The sequence below is a fragment of the Brachycentrus maculatus genome, unplaced genomic scaffold, assembly GCF_059751285.1.
Source record: "Brachycentrus maculatus isolate JH-2025_06_01 unplaced genomic scaffold, ASM5975128v1 h1tg000244l, whole genome shotgun sequence".
NCBI lineage: Eukaryota > Metazoa > Arthropoda > Insecta > Trichoptera > Brachycentridae > Brachycentrus > Brachycentrus maculatus.
Window position 1 is genome coordinate 2204744 of NW_028280995.1, and position 25171 is coordinate 2229914.

General features: G+C 31.2%; 2 protein-coding genes across 7 annotated transcripts in view; one reads left to right on the top strand and one right to left on the bottom strand.

Moving 5' to 3' along the window:
- On the top strand, positions 1-19971 carry LOC148306314 (cytochrome P450 9e2-like). Of its 6 annotated transcripts, none has more exons than XM_088265242.1 (10): positions 1-19; positions 8705-8985; positions 11213-11364; positions 11722-11848; positions 13414-13535; positions 14786-14967; positions 15346-15416; positions 16625-16846; positions 18228-18479; positions 19135-19971. In XM_088265242.1, the coding sequence occupies exons 2-10, from the start codon at positions 8733-8735 to the stop codon at positions 19308-19310; spliced, it is 1557 nt and encodes a 518-aa protein (XP_088121368.1). In that variant the 5' UTR covers positions 1-19; positions 8705-8732; the 3' UTR covers positions 19311-19971. The 6 variants fall into 6 exon arrangements, with proteins under 6 accessions (XP_088121368.1, XP_088121365.1, XP_088121369.1 ...); XM_088265239.1 differs by lacking the exon at positions 1-19 and adding an exon at positions 4655-4875; XM_088265243.1 differs by lacking the exon at positions 1-19 and adding an exon at positions 4992-5220.
- LOC148306315 (sodium/bile acid cotransporter 7-B-like) overlaps positions 19402-25171 on the bottom strand; it is a 12374-nt gene continuing 6604 nt past the window's right edge. Inside the window, exon 6 of the mRNA XM_088265245.1 lies at positions 19402-24404. Within this exon, the coding sequence (XP_088121371.1) occupies positions 24250-24404 (155 nt within the window). The 3' untranslated portion in view covers positions 19402-24249. The remainder of the gene's footprint in view (positions 24405-25171) is intronic.

The window sequence follows — 25171 nt, forward strand, 5'->3', positions numbered from 1 at the left end:
TATTAGCGAGCACATTCTGGTAAGTACATAATACGGTCACTCCGATACTGACACTAAATTTGATTTCCACAAAAACATGTTCATGAGAATTTACTTTTTATTTTTATGATCTTGTCACTGTTTAAAATATGTATTTTTATACTGTCACTGGAACAAAATTATTGCCCGACAAAACATTAATAATTTCATTAATTGATTCGGCAGTCACTTTGTGGTAAAATCTATCCATTTTTAATTAATGTTATACTTAGTAAATACCACTATTTCTTAAAATCTACTGTGACTGAAAATTATGCGGAATGCATCGAAATACGCGTCGCAGTAGATTTTAAGAAATAGTGGTATTTACTAAGTAAAACATTAATTAAAAATAACACCCATATTTTCATTCTAAATAAAAAGCACTTGTTTTTTTACCACTTGGGTTTATTTATAAATATTAGTGATTTTAAATTCTATAATATTTATTTAATATTACCCTGAACTGGTTCATGAAGCACAAGAGTGATCACCTTGTCTTTATGTAAGTAAGTATCAAGATAACACTGCGTCAATTCGATGCAGTGCTCTATGCACCATTGGGTGCGGATAAGGGTTATAAGTAAGTGAGTTTATTTTATTATGACGACTAGTTTCGGAAGCTATGCTTCCATCTTCAGGTCTAAATATAAACTATATTTGTATTTATATTTAGACCTGACGATGGAAACATGGTTTCCGAAACTAGTCGTCATAATAAAATAAACTCAAGTGGTAAAAAAACAGTGTTTTTCTTTTACAATTTCATTATGTCTTAAGTGAATACCGAAACAATAAATAGAATATTTTCATTCATCTTGATTCTGTAGTCACTTTGTGGTTAAATCTATCCATTTTTAATTTATGTTTTACTTGGTAAATACTACTATTGCTTAAAATCTATTGTGACACGTGTTTCGATGCATTCCGCATAATTTTCAAACACCGTAAGGTGTCACAATAGATTTTAAGAAATACGAAGTGATACTTACCAAGTTAAACTTAAATTAAAAACAAATTATATTTATTACATTTTAGATTTGTACTGACATTTCTTGGTGTAACTGTATAATAAATAATCTATATAATAAAATAACAACTAAGTATGTACTTTTTCCGCATTTTTCTGGAATGATTCACCCATATGTTATTTAAATATACAAACAAAAATCTTTTTCCAAAATAAAATTTTATAAAACCATATTAAAAACCCTTACCATAAATTAACTCGCGCCTCAAAAGTAAATTACAAGCACGGTTTTAAAATATGGTTAATAGACGTTACGAAACACAAATAAAAAATGACTGCTAGCAAATGTACTTTATTATTTATATATTTAACGTCTTTTTGCTTTGTAGGTACGGTAAATAGGGAAAAAAATTGTGGTACGCAACATTTATTTTTGCACAATGAACACAAATATAAAATGGATCTCTACTTTTATGTATCCAATATATTATATTGGAGAGAAAGATAATTTAAGCGGACACCTAAAAAGCTTTTTAAAGCTTAAAATATTTTTTTATTATTTTGTGGATGGACACGCAACATAACCTATTATAATAAACGAATACGTACAACATACGGCCATATTATTTATGCGTCGAGGATATTATGTATTTTGTTAAAATATTATTGTAATATCTAAAAAAAATAAATTGCAGCGCTATGTATCTCATTAATCATTTAATTTGTAATATTCCCTGTTCGAATCAACGATGCATAGGGCACTGCGTACACAAGTACGTATGGGTCTCTCTTTTACACGAGTTCTAATTTAAAGGACTAGTTTTTAAATAAATCGTTTTCTCCTTCAAGACAACAAACATACAAACGGTATAAACAAAAGGGCATTTTAAACATAAGTTTAAATATCTGGAGCATTATCGCATAAACGAGCATAACGTATGATTTTTTTTTTAAATCTACTCACCAAATTAAAATTTTAATCAATAAATATTATAAAACCCAACAACATATTTGTGGGAAATCGGTAGAGAAAAGTTTAGTTGGAAAGTAAATATGAATATACCCTTAATATTTGTGTTTATTTACACTGCGCACCGATGCGGTATTTTTTTTAAATATAGTAAATTTTATAAATAAATAAATACGCAGAAACTACATCGAGTTCGAACTATCACGGAATTATGATAAATAATTGTTTATGGAGAGTTACGTCACTCGAACAAAACAACGTAATCAATTCACTGTGTTTATGTGTTTAAATAAATCAGAAATGTCAATATATTTTACTTGATAACGGCCTGTTTTACAGTATTTTAAATATTTTATTAGTCTATATATCTTTGATCAAAAAAGGCACCTTCTGTTTGAAAATACGACACTTTCTTTTGTTTTTTGTTGTGTTCCCGAAACGTCCACACGACGAACAGCTGAGCCTGGCAACTGAAAACCGAACCACCCTCGAGAAATATATTGCGGGCGGGGGAGAGGGTGGGTGTTGCTATACAGGAGGGAAAATGGCCATCGATCGTCCTATAGCTTTTCATGACTCATCCGACAACGGTCACTAATTGTAAGATCTATATTTTTGTCGCGGGTGAGCTTAATTATTTCATCCAATTCCATTCGGTGATTAAGTATTCAATTTTCTAGGAAAAACGTCGGCTACTTTTTAAAGTCAAACGTCATTTTCATTGTTCTCACTGAAGGTACCAGTAGAGACATCTGTAGGTGTATTTTGTAAGTAACACCAAATTTTCCCGATTCGTTGGAAAAAAGCATTATAAAGCTTAAGTTAATTTTTTCGCTCATGTGTGTTATAAGTTATAACATATATTACACATTTGTAATTAAAAACATCTGTAATTCGACTCTTCCCACGTATATTGCCGTAAGCTACAAACCGTCATTTTTTCGTGCATATAATTTTTTTTCGTATGTATTTATTCATTTTTACGGTGTTTTTCTACCGCGCTCGAGATCCCGGGTTCGATTCCCAAGATAGTTAAAATAAAGTTATTATTCGCTCTAATATTTATTTAATACTAGCTGTAGCCTTCTACGTGCTCCTGTGGCTCAGTCTGGTTAAATGGAAAATGAAGAAAAGAGTACCTATGTAAAAATATGCGCGTATGCTAATGCAACGTTGTATAAAAAATTAAAAATAATCCGTGGAATTTAGAAGAGTCAAGATTTTGATCAAACTTTTATTCACATTTTTATTTACATAGTGCCAACGACACATTAGGGCTTTGTCATTAGGGCTTTTCCCTCATTTTTTTTATTACATTGCATGACTCTGGGCTTAATGTTGATTATTTCTTATTGAGATTTTTTTATCCGGGGTGTTTTTCTCATATCGTGGAAAAAATATATTCACATATTTATTTTTAATTGTCTGAACAACGGCAGAAATTAAAAATAAAATATAAAGTACTTTTTAATAGTTTTTATTTTTATTTTTCCATTTTTTTATTGATTTCTTATAGTAAGTATAAAGATATAGGTATTTTCCATAAAATTAAAGCGAGTATTTTTTAAGTTGGCATTCAAGGACGTTAATCTATAAAAAAAAACTAACCGATCCTCAACATGTCAAACCTTAATTTAAAAAAATAATAAACACTTGTTTAATATCACTTAGTGAGTTTTATTTCATTACACGCGACTAGTTTCTAAAACATCTTTACAAAGCATGTGTTTAATGAAATAAAACTCATAAAGTGGTGTTATAGAAGAGTTATAAAAAATTAACTAGTCATTCCACAAAGTTAATGCCGAATTAATAAATAATATAAAACTTAATTTGCTATTTGTAAAATATTTCAATAAAACTATTATACTGTTTATAAGTCTTTCGCATATAAACAGTATAATAGTTTAACAGTAACAGTATAATAATATAAACAGTAGTAGGTATAATTATATGTTAAGAAAGTGATAACCTATTGTGTTGTTTGATAATTTTCAGGTCATAAATCAGTGGCGTTTAATTTCTTGCTGTAAGCTGGGAGTATTTGTTCGACGACATGTTGCCACTTTCGTTGTATGGTCGAATACGACCCCATCCCTCCTAAAAACTGAAATAAAATATACAATTTTGTTTTTAAATTCACTTGTTTGAACGAAAATTCCGCTTAGTCTCACCTCCGTCCAAGACGCATTTCTCTTCATGCCCATATATTGTTTTTTTTTCGTTTTTTTTTACATAAATTACAAAAAATATTATTCAAATTGCGATTTCATTGAATGCAGCCAACGCGCGGCCCGCGGGCCGCATGCGGCCCGCCGGGTGTCTACTTGCAGCCCGCGGAGCAAATCACACATTTTTCCTTATATATATATATATATATATATATATATATATATATATATATATATATATATATATATATATATATATATATATATATATATATATATATATATATATATATATATATATATATATATATATATATATATATATATATTATTAATTCAACAACAACAAAAAACGTTTTACGGCCCGGTAGCAAGTCTCATTTCTAAAATCTGGCCCGGCTTCTGAAAATGTTGGCCACCCATGTTTTAAGGTGTCCGTCAGAAGGTCATCGGGGTCAGAAGAAGTAATATAATATATTATTTATTTTTCGTGATAAAAAGTTTGAGAAACAATTTATTTTATGGGAGTACATAGTGCACAGCATTCAGGTTGATCTCTAGCTAAACTATGTAACTCTTGCTGACTGTATTAAGTATAATTACTTTACGCGCGTCGGTCGCTTGCTTCGTTCACTGCGCAGTTGAACTATTTTGTAAATGTAATATGTACATTAAACATATTTGACTCGGCAAAAATCGAAAGTGATCAGTGTATGTTGAGCTCATTCATAAAATAATTGATTAAGGTAGGTACCTACCTTATCTACATGAGATAAGAATTAAGATTTGTCAATTTTTACTTCCGCTGTCTATTATTGTATCTATTGTCTATTATTATTATTGTAAACAAACGAAGTTATCTGTCATTGTTATCGATTTTTTTTAAATTGAGAGTTTGCATAATACTTGCAGTGTGTACTTCAATTTAATTTATCGTTGAATAAGTTTAATATTACTTAATAAATGTAGCATCATCGCAGATGATTCAACTTGCTTTAAAAAAAACCTTGCGACCGACATAACTGTGCGATTCTAAACCGGTTTTCGAGAAAAAATCAAAAACAAGATAACGTCTGGCCTGTCAATATTTGGTAGACAAGGTTTTATTTAAATATCGTATTTATTTAGTTTATTTTTTCCTTATATAACTCTAGTTTCTCACGCACAAATAGCATCACATTTTTAAAAATAAGCATATAAATGTAATAACTCCCCTCACTTAATTAACGATCGAGATAACTCTGTCGCTATGATGCAGTGCCCTATGCACCACAGAGTGTAGATGGGGTTGGAAGAAGACGGATTGCAGTAAAAAAATAATTGTTACGGTAGCCATCTGTTACTGTTGCAGCTCTATAAATAAGAACTAAAATTTTTAGTATGAGGAAGTTACCATTTTAAAACTTTGTTTCATTTGAATTCCTTGCTCCATTAATAACACATTGGCTACGGTGAAGTTTGTTACGGAAATGTAATTTGATGCGGACAATATTATTATAAATCAAATCGAAAGAATGACGAGAGAAAATAATTGATAATATTTTTGTATTATAGTGACACATATCTGCTGCACAGCAAAGCGAGACAAGAAATTAGACCTTTAATTTGAATTGACAGGCACCGTGGCATAGTTGGGTAGATGCGAAACTGACGTTGTGGGTTCGATTCCCGCAAATTGCATAATAAATTCAATAAACATTTATTTTCAATTGGTCTGGGTGCTTGTGTTTTCAACATTTACCTTCCCTATCCTTACTATCCTACCTGCAGACAAGCCTCTAAAAGTAGAGGCTTTGCAGGTTATTCCTTAGAAAAAAAAGACTTGTTTTTTGTATAAGCAATTTAATGTAACCAAAATGCATAAAAATGTGCACACTGCTACAACATAAGGTTTCTGAAATGCACAAATATGTGCACACTGCCGCAACATAAGTTTTCTGAAATGCACAAATATGTGCACACTGCCGTAACATAAGGTTTCTGAAATGCACAAATATGTGCACACTGCCGAAACATAAGGTTTCTGTAATGCACAAATATGTGCACACTGCCGCAACATAAGGTTTCTGTAATGCACAAATATGTGCACACTGCCCCAACATAAGTTTTCTGAAACTCAAATATGTGCTCACTGTTGCAACATAAGGTTTCTGAAACGCAAACTTGCTGTAACATAAGGTTTATTAACACGTTGATTGACGGTAACGCGTATACGCATGGTCCGGCCCATCAGCCGATGGCCGATCGCGTGTTACTGTTTATTTTTTACACTATGTTAAACCTACTTAGATAATATTAAAACTAAAGATACACTTTACAAAGTTAAAGCACAGTTACACAAAATTTATAGTTTGGTTATCTCATGAAATCCAGCTTTTCAGGTCAGCAATCAATGTGTTAAACCTAGTATATATGCACGCCGTAAACAATGTGTTAAGTCAAAACAGCCAGTCACCATTTCTTGCTAAGATGACATGATATCTGCCACAATCTCACATGGATTTCTATTGTTTACTTAGCACTATTTAATAAGGTATACCATGTTTAAACAATACTCTCCTTATCATTCATCGTTCGCTTTGTGTAATACCACTTTAAAAAACAATACATCGTCAGCACCAGTTTCGGAAAAATCATTCTATCATCAGATTATTATTCCAAAACCGGTAGTCACAAAGTAGTGTTTTTTAATATATTATTAGATTAAAACCAATATTTTTATTTTTTTTTAAGCTTTTCCACTTTATTTTTATTTGACCAGCGACCGGGTTTCGTCGTTACCGACATCATCAGACTGGTGTCGGTAACGACAAAACCCGGTCGCTGGTCAAATAAAAATAAATTGGAAAAGCTAAAAATATTGGTTTTAATCTAATAATATATTAAAAATGCAATTCCATCACGAAGTGTCAGTGGATAATATAAATCTATTAAAAAGTAGTGTTTTTTAACCTTTTCATAGCCGCAAATAAATTACGCCGCAGTGCTCAACAGGCCAAGTATTTTTTTGAAAAAAAAAAGTTGTCTAAAGAAAATTTTTTTTGTTGTTTTTATTGAATTATACCATATACTTACCAAATATTATATCCCGCATCGATTGTTAGAGTTTTATTCTTGAAGTTAAACCAGTTTCAAATTTTCATCTCAGACAGGGTTGTCACACTGAGTCGCACACGCAAGTTTTTATTAAATTTAATATTAACACAAAACTATTATTTATCAATGGAATATAGTTTGAAATGTAAAAAAAATAGTAAATTTAATATTAACACTCAACTATTATTTATCAGGTATCTTAGAATGAAGTTTAGTTAGAAATGTGATAAATTAGTAATTTTCCATTTAATTGTGTGGTACTTCTCACTATAACACAAAGAGCCATCTTGCATTGTTTACACCTATAACTAGACTCTTTTCTTAGTTTTTTGCTAGTACACACAATACACTTCGCAGTCGGGGATGATTTTTTTCGGTCCGTGGTAGTTTTTCCAAAAAATGTCTTTCTGTAAGTCGCGATAGAAATTCTGCCTTCCGTTTTCTGCCATGAGAAGTACCGGGTTGTTCTTTTTCACTTAGCACGAAGAAGAACAAAGAACTTAGCACAAAGAAATAATTTATTTACTAAAAAGTTGTGAAAAGAAACCAATATCACTAGCAAAACACTGATAAAATCGGAGTAAATATAACGCGAAAGGTATAAATAAACAAATATTTTCATTATAATATTTTAAAATAATAAGAAAAACACAAAAAAATTGAGCAAAATAAAAACCCCTGGCGTTCAAAACAATCGATTAAAATAATCAATATTTCAAGTGGTTTGAGTGGTAGCCCTAATGACATCTGTCAACTGTCAGCTGAAAGTGATACCGATAAATCGCTTTAAAGTATTTAAAAACTTTATAAAATATTTTGTGAGAACTTTAACAGATGGCAATGTATGTTCCGTTTTTGACAGATTGTCAATATGAGTTAAAACTGCGGAGTAATACGTCATCAAAAGTACTGACGAGATATCTCGTCTCTGGCAATACGGGCACTCCGCCATTTGCCGAGATATCTCGTCTCTGGCAACCATCGGGTTAAAGTGGTATTACACAAAGTTAACGAAGAATTATAAGGAGGGTGTTATATTACCGTACCATAAAGTTAACAATGCTTTTAACATATTGACTGCCAACTACGAGATGACTCATAGATTGCATTCTTTGCTAGGACGCCGACTAAGAGTTATCTCATACTGTGTTTACTTACCATATTCGTGCGGCTAAGATAAAATTCCTAGTATATCAGTGCTAATATGGATAGATGGCGAATGGGAAGAGAACAAAAAATCAATGCTGGCTTACGCAAACAAAAAATTTATTAATAAATGAACAGAAAATATAATTATGTACTGTAATTAATAATATGTATAAAAATTTTTAATAATGCAATATGATAAAATAAAATTGGCTTTTTAGACCGAAATTCCAAAAATTGCCATGACAGTCAACGTGTTAATATACTAAATATATGCCATGGTTGTTTATATCTCGATTATCTTTAGTATGCTAACATTTTCTATATTTTCAGATAAGTATTTAGATCATCACTACACAAAATGGAGTTTCTCAGCCTGGAATATATCTTGAACAAGCTCTATAATAATCTGACTCTCATCATACTGTTGAGTGTAGTATTATTTTTGTATTATCACTATACAAACACATATGACCACTTTGTCAAGATGGATGTACCGCATCTGAAACCGACTATCATACTCGGTAACATAGGACCAAGGCTTATGATGAAAATATCATTCCATGATTTTAATATTCAAGTTTATAGATATTTTAAAGGACTACCATATGGAGGTGTGTAAAGTTTATCTATATATGTAAATAAATGTGTAAATTTTTATTCAAAATATTAAATTTACTAAAGTTATTCATAGATTGCTTTAAATTTTTTGAAATAAAAATAAATACATAAACTGAATTATATTTATTGTTTCGGCATTCACTTTGTGGTAATGATGAAATTATAAAAGAAAAACGCTTGTTTTTTACCACTTGAGTTTATTTAATTTTAACAACTAGTTTCGGAAGCTATAATGGATGAAAGCTTCCGAAACTAGTTGTTATAGCAAAATAAACTCAGGTTTTTCTTTTATAATAAAGTGAATGATGATTAAATTACAAATAAAACGCTCCTTTTTTACTACTTGAGTATTATATTTTAAAGACTAGTTTCAGAAGCTACAAATGCTTCCATCTACAGGTTTGAATGAGTATAAACTGTTTATATTAATATTAACATGTTAGTATTTCGGCTCAACACAGGCCATGCCTAAAGAGCCGTAATACATATCGCTCACTCCTTTCAAGAACGTCATAAATAAAAAAACTTGATTTTTCAGGAGAACGTTTTTAAAGTTTAAAAATATAACACAATGTATTAAAAATAAATATCAAGCCACTTATTAAACTTTTTACTGTGCAACAGATCTGTTTAGGTAAAACTTGAAGGTTTTTTCTCCATTTGAAAAATATTTAGTTTATTTAAAAAAATTATTAAACAATACCTTTTCTTCAAATGCAAAAACAACACTTTTTTCCCTGTACAGGGTAAATATTAAGTTAAAAATATGCCTCTTTTGATAGGATGTAGTACATTTTCTGGGCATTCCGATAACATGCACAACTGAAAACTGACGATTTTCGATTTATGACTTTCTTGAAAGGAGTGAGCGATATAGTAAATATATCTATGAAATAAATATGTATCTATGAATGTATCTATGTATCTATGAACTAAATAAATAAATAAATAAAAATAAAAAAAAAAATAAAAAAATATTACAACTGTAGATTGAAGCATTTGTAGCTTCCGAGACCAGTCATTAAAATATAATACTCGTGTCGTAAAAAACAAGTATTTTATTTATAATTCAATCCACATCCAATCATGTCTTACCACAAAATGCATGCCGAAACAATAATTAACACAAATGATGATGATGTGCTTATCCCAATATGTGTGTGTGAAATAAAATATGGAAATAAATATAGTATTATATTGTTGGTTTAGTGGTAAAATTCATGATACACAGAATGATGATCCTGCTCTACTTTTTAAAATTAATTAATTAATTTCCTATTTTGTTTTTTTTTTATATATTTGTAAAATTAAAATGATTGTATTTTATAAAAAAATATTAGAAGCACATTATTAGCGTACTTCTATTCCTCACTTCCAATATTACCATACTAAAATAAATAATCTATCTTGTAAATCAAGTGCCGTGATAAGATCTGACATACATTTTGGTTTATCATAATGCCTTGTAATCTTTTTGGTGAAAATTATTTTACTTGAACATCAGATCATTTGTTTTATATATTTCATTTGGGAACCAATTAATCAATGAATGAGTAATGGAATTACTGAAAAGATCACTTGAATTAGTTTTGATGACTAGATCACTTTGATAATCACTGCTGGGGATCTTTTAAATCAGTGGTTCCCAAGCTCTTTTGACCCACAAACCCCTTTTCATAGTCAAAACTTAAAAAACTACATAACTGCAAAGTAGAGAAATTGCAAATTTAACTTTGATGTCTTGAATGGTAGGTAAATAGTGAGGTAAAAATAAAATATAAATAAAACATTTTGTTGAAGAAGTATTTTCTGCTTGTTTGGTGCCTTACTCCAGATTAAAGATAAAATGAAGAGTGAAGAAAGTGGCATTATTACCGTTGATGAAATTTGTTTTAAAATTAGCAAATAATTTATTCATTGTTATTTATTATAATTTCCATGTTGGTAAAAATGTGTCACATTTTTATTATTTTATATCAAACCTTGCATGGATACCCTGACGTTGTGCAGCGATCCCCAAATCAATTTGAATTTTTCACTGACCTCCTGAAATATCCCGTGAACCCCTGGGGGTCCATAAGAACCACTGTTTTAAATGGTATCAACGGAAAAATTAAGAATGATTATATTCAAACTATTTATGTTAATAAGATATAGAATATAGATATATGTGCATAGCTTATAAAAATTTTCGATTAAATTGTAATTAATATTTTTTAGGGTACTTTGAAGGCCGGAGGCCATTACTTATGTTGAGGGATCCTGAGCTGATAAAGACAGTAATGATTAAAGACTTTGATCATTTTACTGACCGCAATTCTTTGAATACTAGCTCTCCAATATACATGAAGAAAATGCTCATCAATCTGAAGGTGCCTGAATGTACATTATTCTAAAATTTATAAAACAAATACTTATCATGTGTAGTGGTCAGCTCGTTTGGCTACCGTGCCAGTCCCGGGTTTGATACTCAGGGTGGTCAAAATAAAATATGGGTGATTTTCACTCTCATATTTATTTAATATCACCCTGGACTGGACAAGAAGCGCAAGGCTGATCACTTTGCCTTCATGCAATTAATGAATTAATGATAACGCTGCGTTGCTACGATGCAGTTCCCTATGCACCATTGGGTGCAGATAAGAGTTTAAAAAAAACTTATTATAGTTAAATAAATATTTATTTGAATGGCATAAATATTAGCTAAAATAAATGTTTTTCCCATTTAGGCTAAGGAATGGAAGAATGTTCGTGCGATATTGACTCCTACATTTAGCTCCGGTAAATTGAGAGCCATGGAAAATTTAGTCCAACAATGCGGTAAACAAATGGTGGAATTTCTTAACCAGAGAAAAGGTACCTCTTTTATTTTTCTTTTATTTTCAGAATGACTGATTTGAAATTAAAATAAAAGCAGAATACTAGACACTGTCATTATATGAATTATAAAGAATTCTTCAACTTACGTATAATATCAAATAATTATCAGAAAACTGGATACAAAAGAATGCCTATTTGCACTGTCTTTGGTCCATTATGCAGTATTTAAAATAGATTTAGCATTTAGCTTAGTATAAGCATTTTCATTTTTGTTTTCCGTGAAATAAAATATTTGTAATTTTATCAATTGATATCTATCCATTTTTAATTAATATTTTACTTAGTAAATGCCACTATTTCTTAAAATCTAATGTGACACGTGTTTCGATGCATTCCGCATCATTTTCAAACACCGTATGTGATACGGTGTTTGAAAATGATGGGGAATGCATAGTACTAAGTAAAACATTAATTAAAAATATTTGTAGTTTATATTAGCACCTTTAATCTATTAGCATTCTATTCTCTCTGCCTACTCCTGTGGGTTAGTTTTTTTAAAAAATATCTATTGTATTCTCTCCAGTACCCTTTATTATGACCTAAAATAAAATGAATACCGACACACAGGCCATGCCTTTGTGGGATCTTTTTTTGTTTTAATATAGTAGAATTTTGTTAAATGCAAGAAAAAAAAACATATAAGTGATTTAAGTAACACCACAGGCTGTTTAGAGAATGTCCCAAGTGTGGGTTTCCTAATTCCTGGTTGCCTCGAGGACGGCATGAAACTATGATCCATATGGAGAGAGACCATCCATCACTTGTATGCCAACAGAGAGAGCCGCCATCCTCTCATGGAGTCAAAATATCAAATAAAATATAGATAATTATCTTTTGAAATATTTATTAACATTAAAAAAATATATATAAAACTGTGTTTGGACTTTGATATGCATTTGGTACTATAATTTATCGCAGTACAATAATAACACTAAATAGTTATTGCCGCTGATATAAATTAATTAAACCAGTTTTTTCCTCAAATCAACACTTTAGATATTTTTGTCATGACTCACGTTTCTAACAATTTAATAATATTGAAGTAAGTGCTTAAAACAGGAATTTGGGAACTTTTTATTTGAAAAAAAAAAATTTTTGTCCGCCTCCGTAGTGTAATAGTCAGCACGCTCGGCTACCGTTCTGGAGGTCCCGGGTTCGATTCCCAAGGGGGGTAAAATAAATATAAGTGATTTTTTCACTGTAATATTTATTCAATATTACCCTGGACTGGTACCTGAAGCGGAAGGCTGATCACCTTTCCTTCATGTGTAAACGATCAAGATAACACTGCGTTTATATGACGCAGTGCCCTATGCACCATTGGGTGCGGATAAGGGTTTTTTTTATTATTTTTTTTATTTGAAAAATCACATTATTCTAAAAAATTTAAAGTAAGTATGTTAGCAATATTTAAAAAAAAGTTTCAAGTATCTGAAGTATTCAGAAGAATTTAAGTGTCTTTTTCATATTGGAGCATCAAAAAGGTACTTGAATACTTTTCTCTGATAACAAAATGATTGCAATAACAGTGTATTTTGTAGCTGCTGACACAGATATTGAAATGAAAGAATTCTCGGGCCGTTACACTCTCGAAGTCATAGGAAGCTGTGCATTTGGTCTAGACTGCGCTTCCTTGAAGGATCCTGAGGCAGAATTTGTCAAGGTATTAAAAAAAATATTTATCATTGTAAAATAAATATTTAATTTAAGTTTTACTCGGTAAATACCACTATTTATTAAAATCTATTGCGACACGTGTTTCGATGCATTCCATTCATTATTTTCTAAAGTATAAAGTTAATAGTTGTGTCCTTGGGGTTAAGAAGGTTGAAGAGGGGGTAGGAGGTGTTTCTTATTTTTATTTATTTATTATTTTTAATTTTTTTCAATGGGAACATAGACAATAGGGGGGAGGCTTTAGTCATTGTCATATTGTATAGGGTTATTCATTTTGTGGTTTCAAGATGAAAACGCAGGCATTTGACGCCTGTCGAACTCAACTGTCATTTGAAGTGTCATAACATTACTTAAACGTTTGCCATTTACGATAATGCATCGCTCAACAAACGAACGAGTTAAAAAAACTTACTATAAAAGTAGTGATTTAAACATAGCCACTTTTCGCGCTTTATACGCGCTGATTATGGTCGTCATGATTGACCAACTACGCAAATAATCGGTAAAATTGTGAAGATTGTTGAAGCGAGTGGAAGCGTTACTGATGTTGTAGGTTGTCGTAATGTCGTTACTGATGTTTGGTGTGGTCTATGGTCGAAAGGTGTCATTGGCCCGTATTTTTTCGAATTTGCCAATGGGCAGACGGTTACAGTCAATTCGGAGCGATATGGTCGAATGATAACCGTTTTTTTTTGGCGGTGATTAAAGATCATGACTTGGACGATATGTGGTTCCAACAAAATGGGGCAACAAGCCACACAACAGGACCAGTTATGACATTATTGGGTGAAAAGTTTCCTGGTTGCGTAATTTCACGTTTTGGCGACGTCAATTGGCCACCAAGATCATGCGATTTGACTCTGTTTTAATTTTTTTCTGTGAGGCTACGCAAAGGACCATGTTTATGCGAATAATCTCCGAGCTCTAGACGCATTCAACACCAACATTACTCAAGTTATGGCTGAAAAACCCCCCGAAATGTGCGAAAAAGTTGTTAAAAATGACCTCAAAAGAATCGCTTGCATCGAATCTTTTCGAGGTGCCATTTGAATGATATTGTTTTTCACACTATGTAAATGGTAAAGTCCAAACTTTATAATGAAATAAAATTTTAATGAAAAATGTTTCGCTGTGTGTATTTTATTTAGCTTTTTTTTCGAAACCGAAAAATGAATCACCCTGTACATAAAGAAATACATCTTTTGGCAGCTATGACAAATCAACTTTTATTTTTAGATTGCGGCAAAATTCACAGATATACCACTTTATCAACGATTTATATTCTTCCTATTTTTGTTGATGTGTCCCTCTGCCTTGAAGTATGTTCCGGTTAACATGTTGAACCCCACAACGATCACCCATCTCCGGGATGTTGTTGTCAATACTAAAGCTGAGAGGGAGAAAGATCCCTCTAAAAGGTAGAGATAAACACAGTTATCCAATATAATTTATATTTGAAGCACTAACTTTGTGATTTTCCATTTTAAAATTAAAATGTAACTTTGTTTTAAAATCACTTTAAATTTAAAGTGATTTTAAAACAAAGTTACATTTTAATTAACATTTATCCATGTTTTATTTCTTCTGTCTGAATATAAGGGATTGTAATACAATTTGTAAGGCAAATTTACAATTTTAGAACTTTCAACCATTTCATGAACTTACTGTATGCTTTTAGCAGTGCGCTTACAATTTGTATGATCCAGAAGTTAATATCAATTTTTGATAAAAAGTTAGTGATTTATTTTATTTTTTATTTAGAATATTCGTTAATGAATGAATGTAATTCATTTTAGGCGCAACGATTTCATGCAGCTTATGGTGGATGCAGCTAAAAAGGAAGTTGCAGACAATCCTGAAGAAAAGGGTACATTCTTTTTTTGATTTCAAACTAGCTGTAACTGGCCACCATTGCTGTGGCTCAGTTTGGTTAAACGGAAAAGAAAAAATATATATAAACCACACATTTCTCACTTGAATGTGAATTCATGGTACAATCTAGCTAAAAGAGTCACACAGGACTCAGTATTTTTATTAAAAAACCCTTATCCGCACCCCAATGGTGCATAGGGCACTGTGTCTTATAAACGCAGTGTTATCATGATCGTTTTTACACATGAAGGAAAGGTGATCAGCGCTCCGCTTCGGTACCAGTCCATGGTAATATTGAATAAATATTACAGTGAAAAAATTACTTATATTTATTTTACCCCCCTTGGGAATCGAACCCGGGACCTCCAGAACGGTAGCCGAGCGTGCTGACCATTACACTACTATATTTTGGCCAATATATTTGCGATAAAAAATATATTGGCCAAATTGCGAGAAGTCTAAGAATTAGAGTTAGAGAACATCGTCGTGGACTAACAAGTAATTATTTTTCGGAATTTGCAAATCATATCATGGAAACTAACCACTCATTTGACTCTCATACACTTAAATTATTACACTCTGTTACAAATAAAGGTCATGTCATGAATAATTTAGAAAATTTAGAAATACATAAAAATTTAAATTCAGATAAAGCAATAATTAATAATATACTGTTTAAAAATACGTCCCCATTATTATCAATGTTTCCTTTTACAAAAAATGTTGTTCCTTAACCCCCTTACCTATATTTATTAACCTATATATACACCTAAATATATTTTTATTCGTTAGTTTTAATTTGTACCAGAAGATGAAAACAATTGTCGTTTTCGAAACTAGTCGTAAATAAAAAATTAAACTCGATTAAGTGGATTATTCAAGTGTTTAATTTTTATAAAATTTGATATCTTACTAGCTTAATATTCCCTTAAAAAAATCCCAAAGGATTTTAAATTTGGAAGTATAATATATTGATTTGTTAAAAATGACTAATTGCATTGATGTTTGTTTTCTTGCCAAACAAAAGTGACTTAAGTGGCCCTCCTGAACATTTTACGTTTTGTTAGTTGGTCACTTTCTACTGTACGACTACGATATAATTATTAAATAAATAGATTTGATTGATTGATTTATTGAATATCTCTTCAATGTTGGTCTTCAAATTTGGTATAATTGGTTCAATTAATGCATTTATTTTTTCAGTAATGAGTGACGTGATAATCCAGGGACAAGCGATATTGTTCCTCATAGCTGGTTTCGAGACATCCAGTACTTTGTTGAGCTTCGCGTGTGCAATGCTCGCCACCCACCCGGATATACAGGAGAGACTCAGGAAGGATATTGAGTCCGCCGCAGACACCGATGGAAAGGAATGTACATATGATCTTGTCAATGAAATTCCTCTTCTTGAACAAGTGCTATTGGGTAAGTAATACGTTACCGTAGAAAGGGGCTACTTGAACTTTGATGTTTTACTTGAGCCAAGTACAAAAAAATATTTAAATCTGTATTTGGTTAACAATAATGAAAGTATCGACATGATTCATTGTTTCCCTGACAGGTGACACTTATTGTCACGATACTTCGATCGATACCAAGATCTAAATATTTTTTTTGTACTGGGCTCAAGTAACACATCAAAGTTCAAGTAGCCCTGTTCTACAGTAGTGTGTTATACAATGACAAGAAGTATTAATAGTTTAATATATTCTCAATATTATTAATATTTAAAGCATTTACTTTGTGGTTAGTCATTTTTACTTATTTATTTTTTTACAAAAATGATAATAATAATAGTATATAACCACTCACTGAGATTTTAATGTCTACCGGTTTCGAGACGTACCCGTCTCTTCGTCAAGACAATCACTAACACAGCATGCAAACAATACCACCCTTCACCACCATAGCACCATTTACACACTCAAAACTACACAAAATGCCTAACACATGTGATTTTTGGTCGACCCGAAGACCAACATGCACTTAAGTTTTCGACACAGAGATGCGTTACGAGCCGAGGTTATTGCCTATTGCATGTTTAACCTCGGCTCGTAACGCATGTCGGTTTGGACATGTGGAACAAATGAGTAATGGAAAAAGAGGCGAAGAATGATTGCAGTGGCAAAGTGGCGTGGCATTCTATTTTCTCTGCTTACCCCGCGGTGAAACGGAGTGATAGTTTGTTAATTAATGAAATAGAAATGAGGCTATGTTGTGATTTTTTTAAGGAATAACCCACAAAACCTCTACTTTCAGGGGGTTGTCTGCAGGTAGAATAGTAAGGATAGGGAAGGTTAATGTAAAAAATTCATCACAAACACATATCGCTCACTCCTTTCAACAACGTCAAATATCAAAAAACGTGATTTTTCAGGATATCGTTTTTAAAGTTTTAAAATATAATAAAATGTATTAAAAATAAATATCTAGCCACTTATTGAACTTTTTACTGTGCAACAGATCTTTTTAGGTAAAACCTGAATGTATTTTCTCCATTTGAAAAATATTTAGTACATTTCAAAAAATAATTAAACAATACCTTTTCTTTAAAATGCAAAAGTAACACTTTCTGCCCTGTAGTGGGAAAATATGAAGTTAAAAATATGCATCTTTTGCTGGGATATACATAGTACATTTTCTGGGCATTCCGAAAACATGCACAACTGAAAAATTGACAATTTTTGACATATGACATTGTTGAAAGGAGTGAGCGATATGTTTAGTTATCTGGTGTCAACGTATGAAAAATATCTTTTATGATATTTAATCATTTGTTAATTATTTTTTTCAACATTTTGTTTAGAAACATTGCGAATGTTTCCACCAGTGTCGAGAGTGGATAGAACGTGCACAAAACCTTACACACTCCCCGGCACCAAGCTGGACATCAAAGTAGGCGATGTGATGGTTATTCCCATAGCGGGAATAATGCACGATCCTGAGTATTATCCAAAACCCGAAGAGTTTGATCCGGACAGATTTTCACCGGAAGAGAAGAGTCAGAGACCCAATCAGCTGTTCTTGCCGTTTGGAATGGGGCCAAGAAATTGCATTGGTATGTTCTTATAACTATATTTATATTCAATTAAATTCAAACCCTTATCCGCACCCCAATGGTGCATAGGGCACTGCATTATACAAACACAGTGTTATCTTGATCATTAACACAAGAAAAGGTGATCAGCCCTCCGCTTTAGGTACCAGTCCAGGGTAATATTGAATAAATATTATAGTGAAAAAATCACCTATATTTATTTGACCCCCCCTGGGAATCAAACACGGGACCTCCAGAACGGTAGCCAAGCGTGCTGACCATTAAACAATATTTATATGTATTTTAGAACAATATTTAAATGTAATATAATATTTACATGGTACGATACAAGAAGTGGGCAATATTAATTATATTATTCTTCTTACCCTTATCTGCACCAAATGGTGCATAGGGCACTGTTAATATTGATCATTGGTATTATTACTTACATGAAGGCAAGGTAAAATAACTCCTATAATTGGAGATGATCCAGATTTGTGAACATTTATTTGGACACACTCAAAATGTTGTCCATGTTTTGATTACCTATATATATCTTTCAAATACCCCCCCTCGAAGCATGCGTAATTTTTTAGATACATACTTGGGGTGAAGAAGGTAAACAGATAGATGCTTATTTTATTTATTTAGGTAATAATGCGTTGCTTTTTTTCAGGTTTGCGGTTCGCAATGATGACTGCAAAGTTTTACTTGTTCTATCTCCTTAAAAATTTCAAACTGAGTCCTTGTGACAAAACACAAGTTCCATTTACGTTTGACAGACGTGCGATGCTGCTCAAGGCTGAAAAGGGAGCCTGGATCAAAATAGAACCTTTGAAAGCTAAAATCTAGCTCAGCACTTTATTATTGTATGCATACTATGTGTAATAACATTCTTAGAATGAACTATTTATGTATGCTAATCATATGCTACTTTTTTCAATAGACTGAATGAATTACTCCATTAACCCTTACTGGTTCAATGTCGAATCTCATTCGACATCGATTTTTTGCTCTTAGGTCCCTGTCGGATGTTATTCCACATTTTTTTCATCATTATTTATTTAAATTCCAAGCTTACATTTTTGTCACTCGTATCTATCACAACAGTCTGTGGAGCAAAGGACAAAATATTTTTTCCAATTGGAATATAACTACATTTTTTTTTTTTAAATTTGGGGGACCGGAAAGGATTGACATCGTAAGTGTCGGGTTTTGGTCCCGTGGTTAGTGTCGCGGACTCTTGAGTCAGAGTTTCTCAGTTCAAACTCATTTTACCATAATTTGACACCTATTTCTAATAATGAGCCGCTCAGGCTCACAGAAATAGTATGAAATTGAAGTATTTTTGTTAATAATAAAAACACAAATATTTCTCTTCAGTCCTGTGCTGGTGCTGAAATCTGATCTAGCTTTTAAGAACCAATCCCAGACAAGGTGGCATGAATTTATTTTCAAATGAACACATGTTTTGCTTTTCTCAATAAATGGCAATTGAGTTGTAAATATAAAATTTACTTTGCTACTTAATTACATATAAATTTACTGACTGCTTATAAATCCGCAATAACGCGGGACCGATCCTTAACGGTTGGATCTAATTTCCATTGTGCCAGTTGTTAAGGTGTTGATATTCTTTTTACCAGTGGCGCATAGGGCACTGCATCACATTGAGGTGGTATTATCTTGATAATTAATTACGTGAAGGAAAGGTAATCAGTTCTATGCTTTAGATACCTGTCCAGGGTAATGTTAAATCAAAATTTAAGTGAAAAATCACTTATATTTATTTTGACCCTCCTTGGGAATCGAAACTAGGACTTCTAGCACGGTTGTGGAATACATTAACCGCTACAATATGAAGGCAGACTAAATTATCAATATTACTCCAGATATTTTTAAAAATATGTATGCCTTATTAAAGTTACAATATGGCTTATGTAAGGCCTTCATAGGAATATAGAAATGTACAAAGTAAAGTCCCTATAATAAACACGTTAACCTACTGGAGAAAGTCCAGAGAAAAGCTGTATCATATTAATTCATGCACCAAATTGCGGCATAATCACTGCAAGCTCTATACTCCTCCATCCATAGAAAAAAATTAAATCGGCAAAGCATTTTAATTCTAAAATAACTTACAGTCATCAACTAGCTTCAAAACCGCTGGGATGCCTTTTTTGAAGAGAGAAGATCGCTGACAAAATATAATGAAAGAGATATAGGCACATCCAAACTATAACCAAATATATTTTTTTATATTCATTTATATTTTATATATATGTAATCAGTCAAGAGTCATTGCTTCTGCAAGGGTCACAACCCTCAGCAATGAGGATTAAGACGGAGAAGAAGAAGAAGAATGTAATCAGTGCTGTATTTGTATATTTCAGAGGGAAACTCTATCTTGCTTTTTGTGTGATATATTAATATAAAAAATGTTTTAACTTAATCAGAGGGTATATGAGGATGGCCACATATATGCTTGACTACAGCGCTGCATATATTGTGTTGTGATAATATGTATATATAAAATATTGCATTGCTTTTCATTGCTCGGGCTTTAAAAATTGATCACTATGAAAAAATTAAAATATTAATTTTTCACCAAAACACCCCCTTTTTAATGTATATTATTTATTTATTGATAGGAATATTATTTTATACAAATAAACAAAAGAAAAATATATTGAGGAATAAGAAATTACAATATAATAAATTATTTTAAACAAAATACAAAGATATATACTTTTTTCAATAATCGATTCAACAGTCACTTTGTGGCAATATGTATCCACATTAAATTAAAATTATTTTATTGAAATTATTAATTTATGTAAATGCAACTTCAAAAGTTTATTAGTGCGAATTTTTATAGCTTTAAGCTTTGTGATTTAAGTTTTAAAGGAGAAAATGAAATAATACTGTATTGGGTATAATGATTTATTAAATTTAATAATATATAAGAGAGATTATAAGATACATAATAGTGTTTTGTTTTTTTTTTAAATAAATTTACTAATACTAAAAATAAAATGAGTTAAAATTTATTTAGTTTGTGATTTAATTACTGCCTAGAGGGATAATGTGTCATGAAATTTGGGTTCAATCAAATATAGTAAACTTTCAATTACATATTCACAGGAAGAATTCTAAAGATGGAGCTATGTCAATCACCTTGTCGGTGCTACCATAAGGTCATGTCAATTCTGAATGGCAATTTATTAATTAGCGTGTCAAAAAATGAAGTCAAAATAAGGTATACAGTGTCAGATAATCGATGCCCGATAAGGCGCAACTGGAATAAAAATAATAATTTTGGACAACTTATACAACGCCATTTTTGTAAAATACTTCCTCAAGGGTGGCGTTTCTCAAGGAATGTCTCGTATTGGCCACTGGTGGCTGACATGGCAGTCAACGTGTTAACAAGCAAACTCCATCAGTCCACAACTTCTCATAATCACAAGACTTCTCATAATCAAAAATCTACTGTATTTTGATATCTGACTTTTGTAATACGCATTTTTTAAAGCCAGAATTAATTTCTAATCTTCGTACACACATGCTAGCTAATATGGAAATAAAATAACAATTTTGTCATGAAGACAGTTAATATTTGTTCTATAAATCATAATTATTATTAATGATCATATGTACATAGTGGAAAATTGCATCTATCATATTTAAACTTCTTAACCTTTATATAGTCACGAGATATCAAAATGATACCATTTGGGGTTAAGCCACAGCTCAGTGCTAAAAAAACAATTAACCATTAACTATGGGGTGTCAGATTATTACTTAAATTATTTTTAAAGACTTAAATTAGATAAAGACGCAGGTAAAAATAAGAGATTGGACCGGGATGAGACATGTGGAGGAACTGTTCCGGGTCGCGCAAGATAGAGAAGCCTTCACCAGAGTGATCGCCAACGTCGGGGGGGATCTGATACAGCACAAGAAGATTAGATCTGTGCTAATGTATGGTCAATGATTCACCAATGCTTTCGAAACTACATAAGATTGCTATATTCAATTTTTGCACAAAAATTAGAGATTAATAGTAAATATGCTTTGAAAATGCAGCTGCTCTGGAGAAATAACAAGTATCTCTTTGTTCTGGGTTGTGGTGGATATTTAATCATTTTAAAAAAGAAATCTCTTGTACAATTCTCCCACATGAATAATTTGTTTAGTTTTGGAATGGAGGAATGTGGAATATACTCTATTTTTATTCTAAATCTATAAATGCATCCGTTTAATGTTGGGCCTATAGTTAAAATATCAATAAAATAATTTTGACAACAAATATAAAATATATATTAAGATGTAACTTATAATATAGGAATGTATATTTAACATAAAATAAGGAACTTTTGGAAACTATACATACTTTCTTTTGCTTGAAAATAATAATAAATTAACTGGGTGTTTACTAATGTAATGAATGAATACATTTTACTAATGGAATGAGCATACACTATGCACTGTGATAAATTTATCAGCAAGTAAAAGGCACTTAGAACAATATCACAATTCTGGTGTGATTTCCTTACAATTATGAGTAAATTGCTACATATAAAGTTTATGGAATTACACATTTTGACATCTTAGATGAAGTAGAATATCGAATTCTGGACATTTAAAAGGCTCATGACTTCTCATAGGCTGGTTAAGTGATCACTTTACACATGTGTAACATTCACCATCCTACCCATGATTGACAACCATATTACTCGAATTTTTGGAACGCATACATATATCATAAATCTCATGACGCTTTATATTTGAGTTCACGGAAGCCATCTATGATTGGTTTGAGAAAGCTTTTTATTAAGCAGAGACTCTTTTATTTAGATGAATGCAAGATCATAACCGGATTATTTACATACATACTAATAGACACCTGAAATTTAGATTTAAAATTTTTATGCAGCTTATAATTTGACCAGATTATTTTATTCACAACATTTTCGGGTGTGTGCAAATCCTTGTTCACAACCTTGTGAACAAGGATTTAGACAAATGTTCTGAATTTGTGGAATAAGTCTGGAATGTCAAAATATCCTTAAGTTGTAAGTGATATTAAAAAAAAAAATGAACCAATAAATAAAGTACATAAATATATAAATCCTGAATATTTTCAAATATTTTGCGTGTAACTTTAATATGTCATGGGTATAAAAATACACTATCAATCAGAAAATTACATTTTCTTTTTTTCACAACCATAAAATTTATGAATTTTAATAATACATATAGATATGTATTAAATATATATAAATATATTTAAATGTATTAAAAAAAACTCCACCGACAAGACACACAAGGTGGCTTGGTGGGTCTCTGGAAAAAAATAAGTTCTAAATATGTATAAATTGTGATTTGAATAAATGTATTAAAAAAAAATATGTCCAACAGATAAAGCCAGATCTACAGAATCATCTTTACACATGTTTACACATAAACTTTTCAGTTTTGAAAGATAAAATGAGATAAATGCTTAAAATTTTGTCCAATTAGTTAATCTTTAAAAAAACAGTAATGGTGGTTTTGAGAATGTAGATTTATCTACAATTTGAATAAATTAAATCAGTTTTCGTTCTATCTAAACTTTGCATGTTTAAAAAAATTATAGTTCTTATTTATCCAGTATCAATAATTCTTTTATGTGTTTCTGCAGATCTGATTTTATTACTTGCCAGCATAAATAAAGCATTAGTTTATTCATACTTAGAAGATATAAAATTTCGAGTATTTAAAGTTTTTAATTTTTCACGATTTACTGCTATAATGGAAGTCTTTTTCCTCTTGACCACTTGGCCAAGAGCGGCGCTATGAGGGACCCCAGCAGCAGTTGACACGGGTGGTACACCAGTAGGGGCAGAGCAGTCTGTGAGGCATGAGATAACCCATGGTACATGATGCGGAGTATAGGTATACCTGAAGATATAAGGTAAAAACCAAATAATTATTTATAGGTTACGGTGAAGTTCGTTAAAGAAATGTAATTGACATGGAAATTTGATATAGAAAGAACGATGACAGAAAAGAATCAATAATATTTTTGTATTAAAGTGACATCTATCTGCTACACAGCAAAGTAAACATGACAAGAAATTAGACGTTATGTGCATGAAGTTGAAGGTATCCGAAATGTACAAAAATGCACACACATAAGGTTTCTGAAAGGCACGTTTCTGTTAGATATGTGCATACCATAAACAATGTGTTTTTGCTTTTGCACAACAATCTACTATATCCTAATACCTTATTTTATTTTTCTATTTAACTTTTACTTGGTAAATACCACAATAATTTTTTTTATGCGTCTTTTGAAGCATTTGACACCATTATCAATTGTTGTTGAATACATCGAAACACATGTCACAACAGATTTGTATAAAAAGTGGTATTTAACAAATAAAGCAAAATACAAAGATTAATAGAAATTACCACAATATGACTTCTAAATCAGTTGATGAAATAACTTATTTCTTACACAATTGTCAAAAAATATTGAAAAATCCTTTTAGTTAACTCAACATTTTCATTAATATTTTGGTAACACCAACATAATTTTGAAATTGACAAAGAGTGTTCAAGTAAGTGTGCTCTTTCAAATTATAAGACATAGAATATCTCATATTATATTCTGTATAAGTCTTTATAAGCGCCCTTGAGGTAGTATTTTACGAAAATGGCGCTAT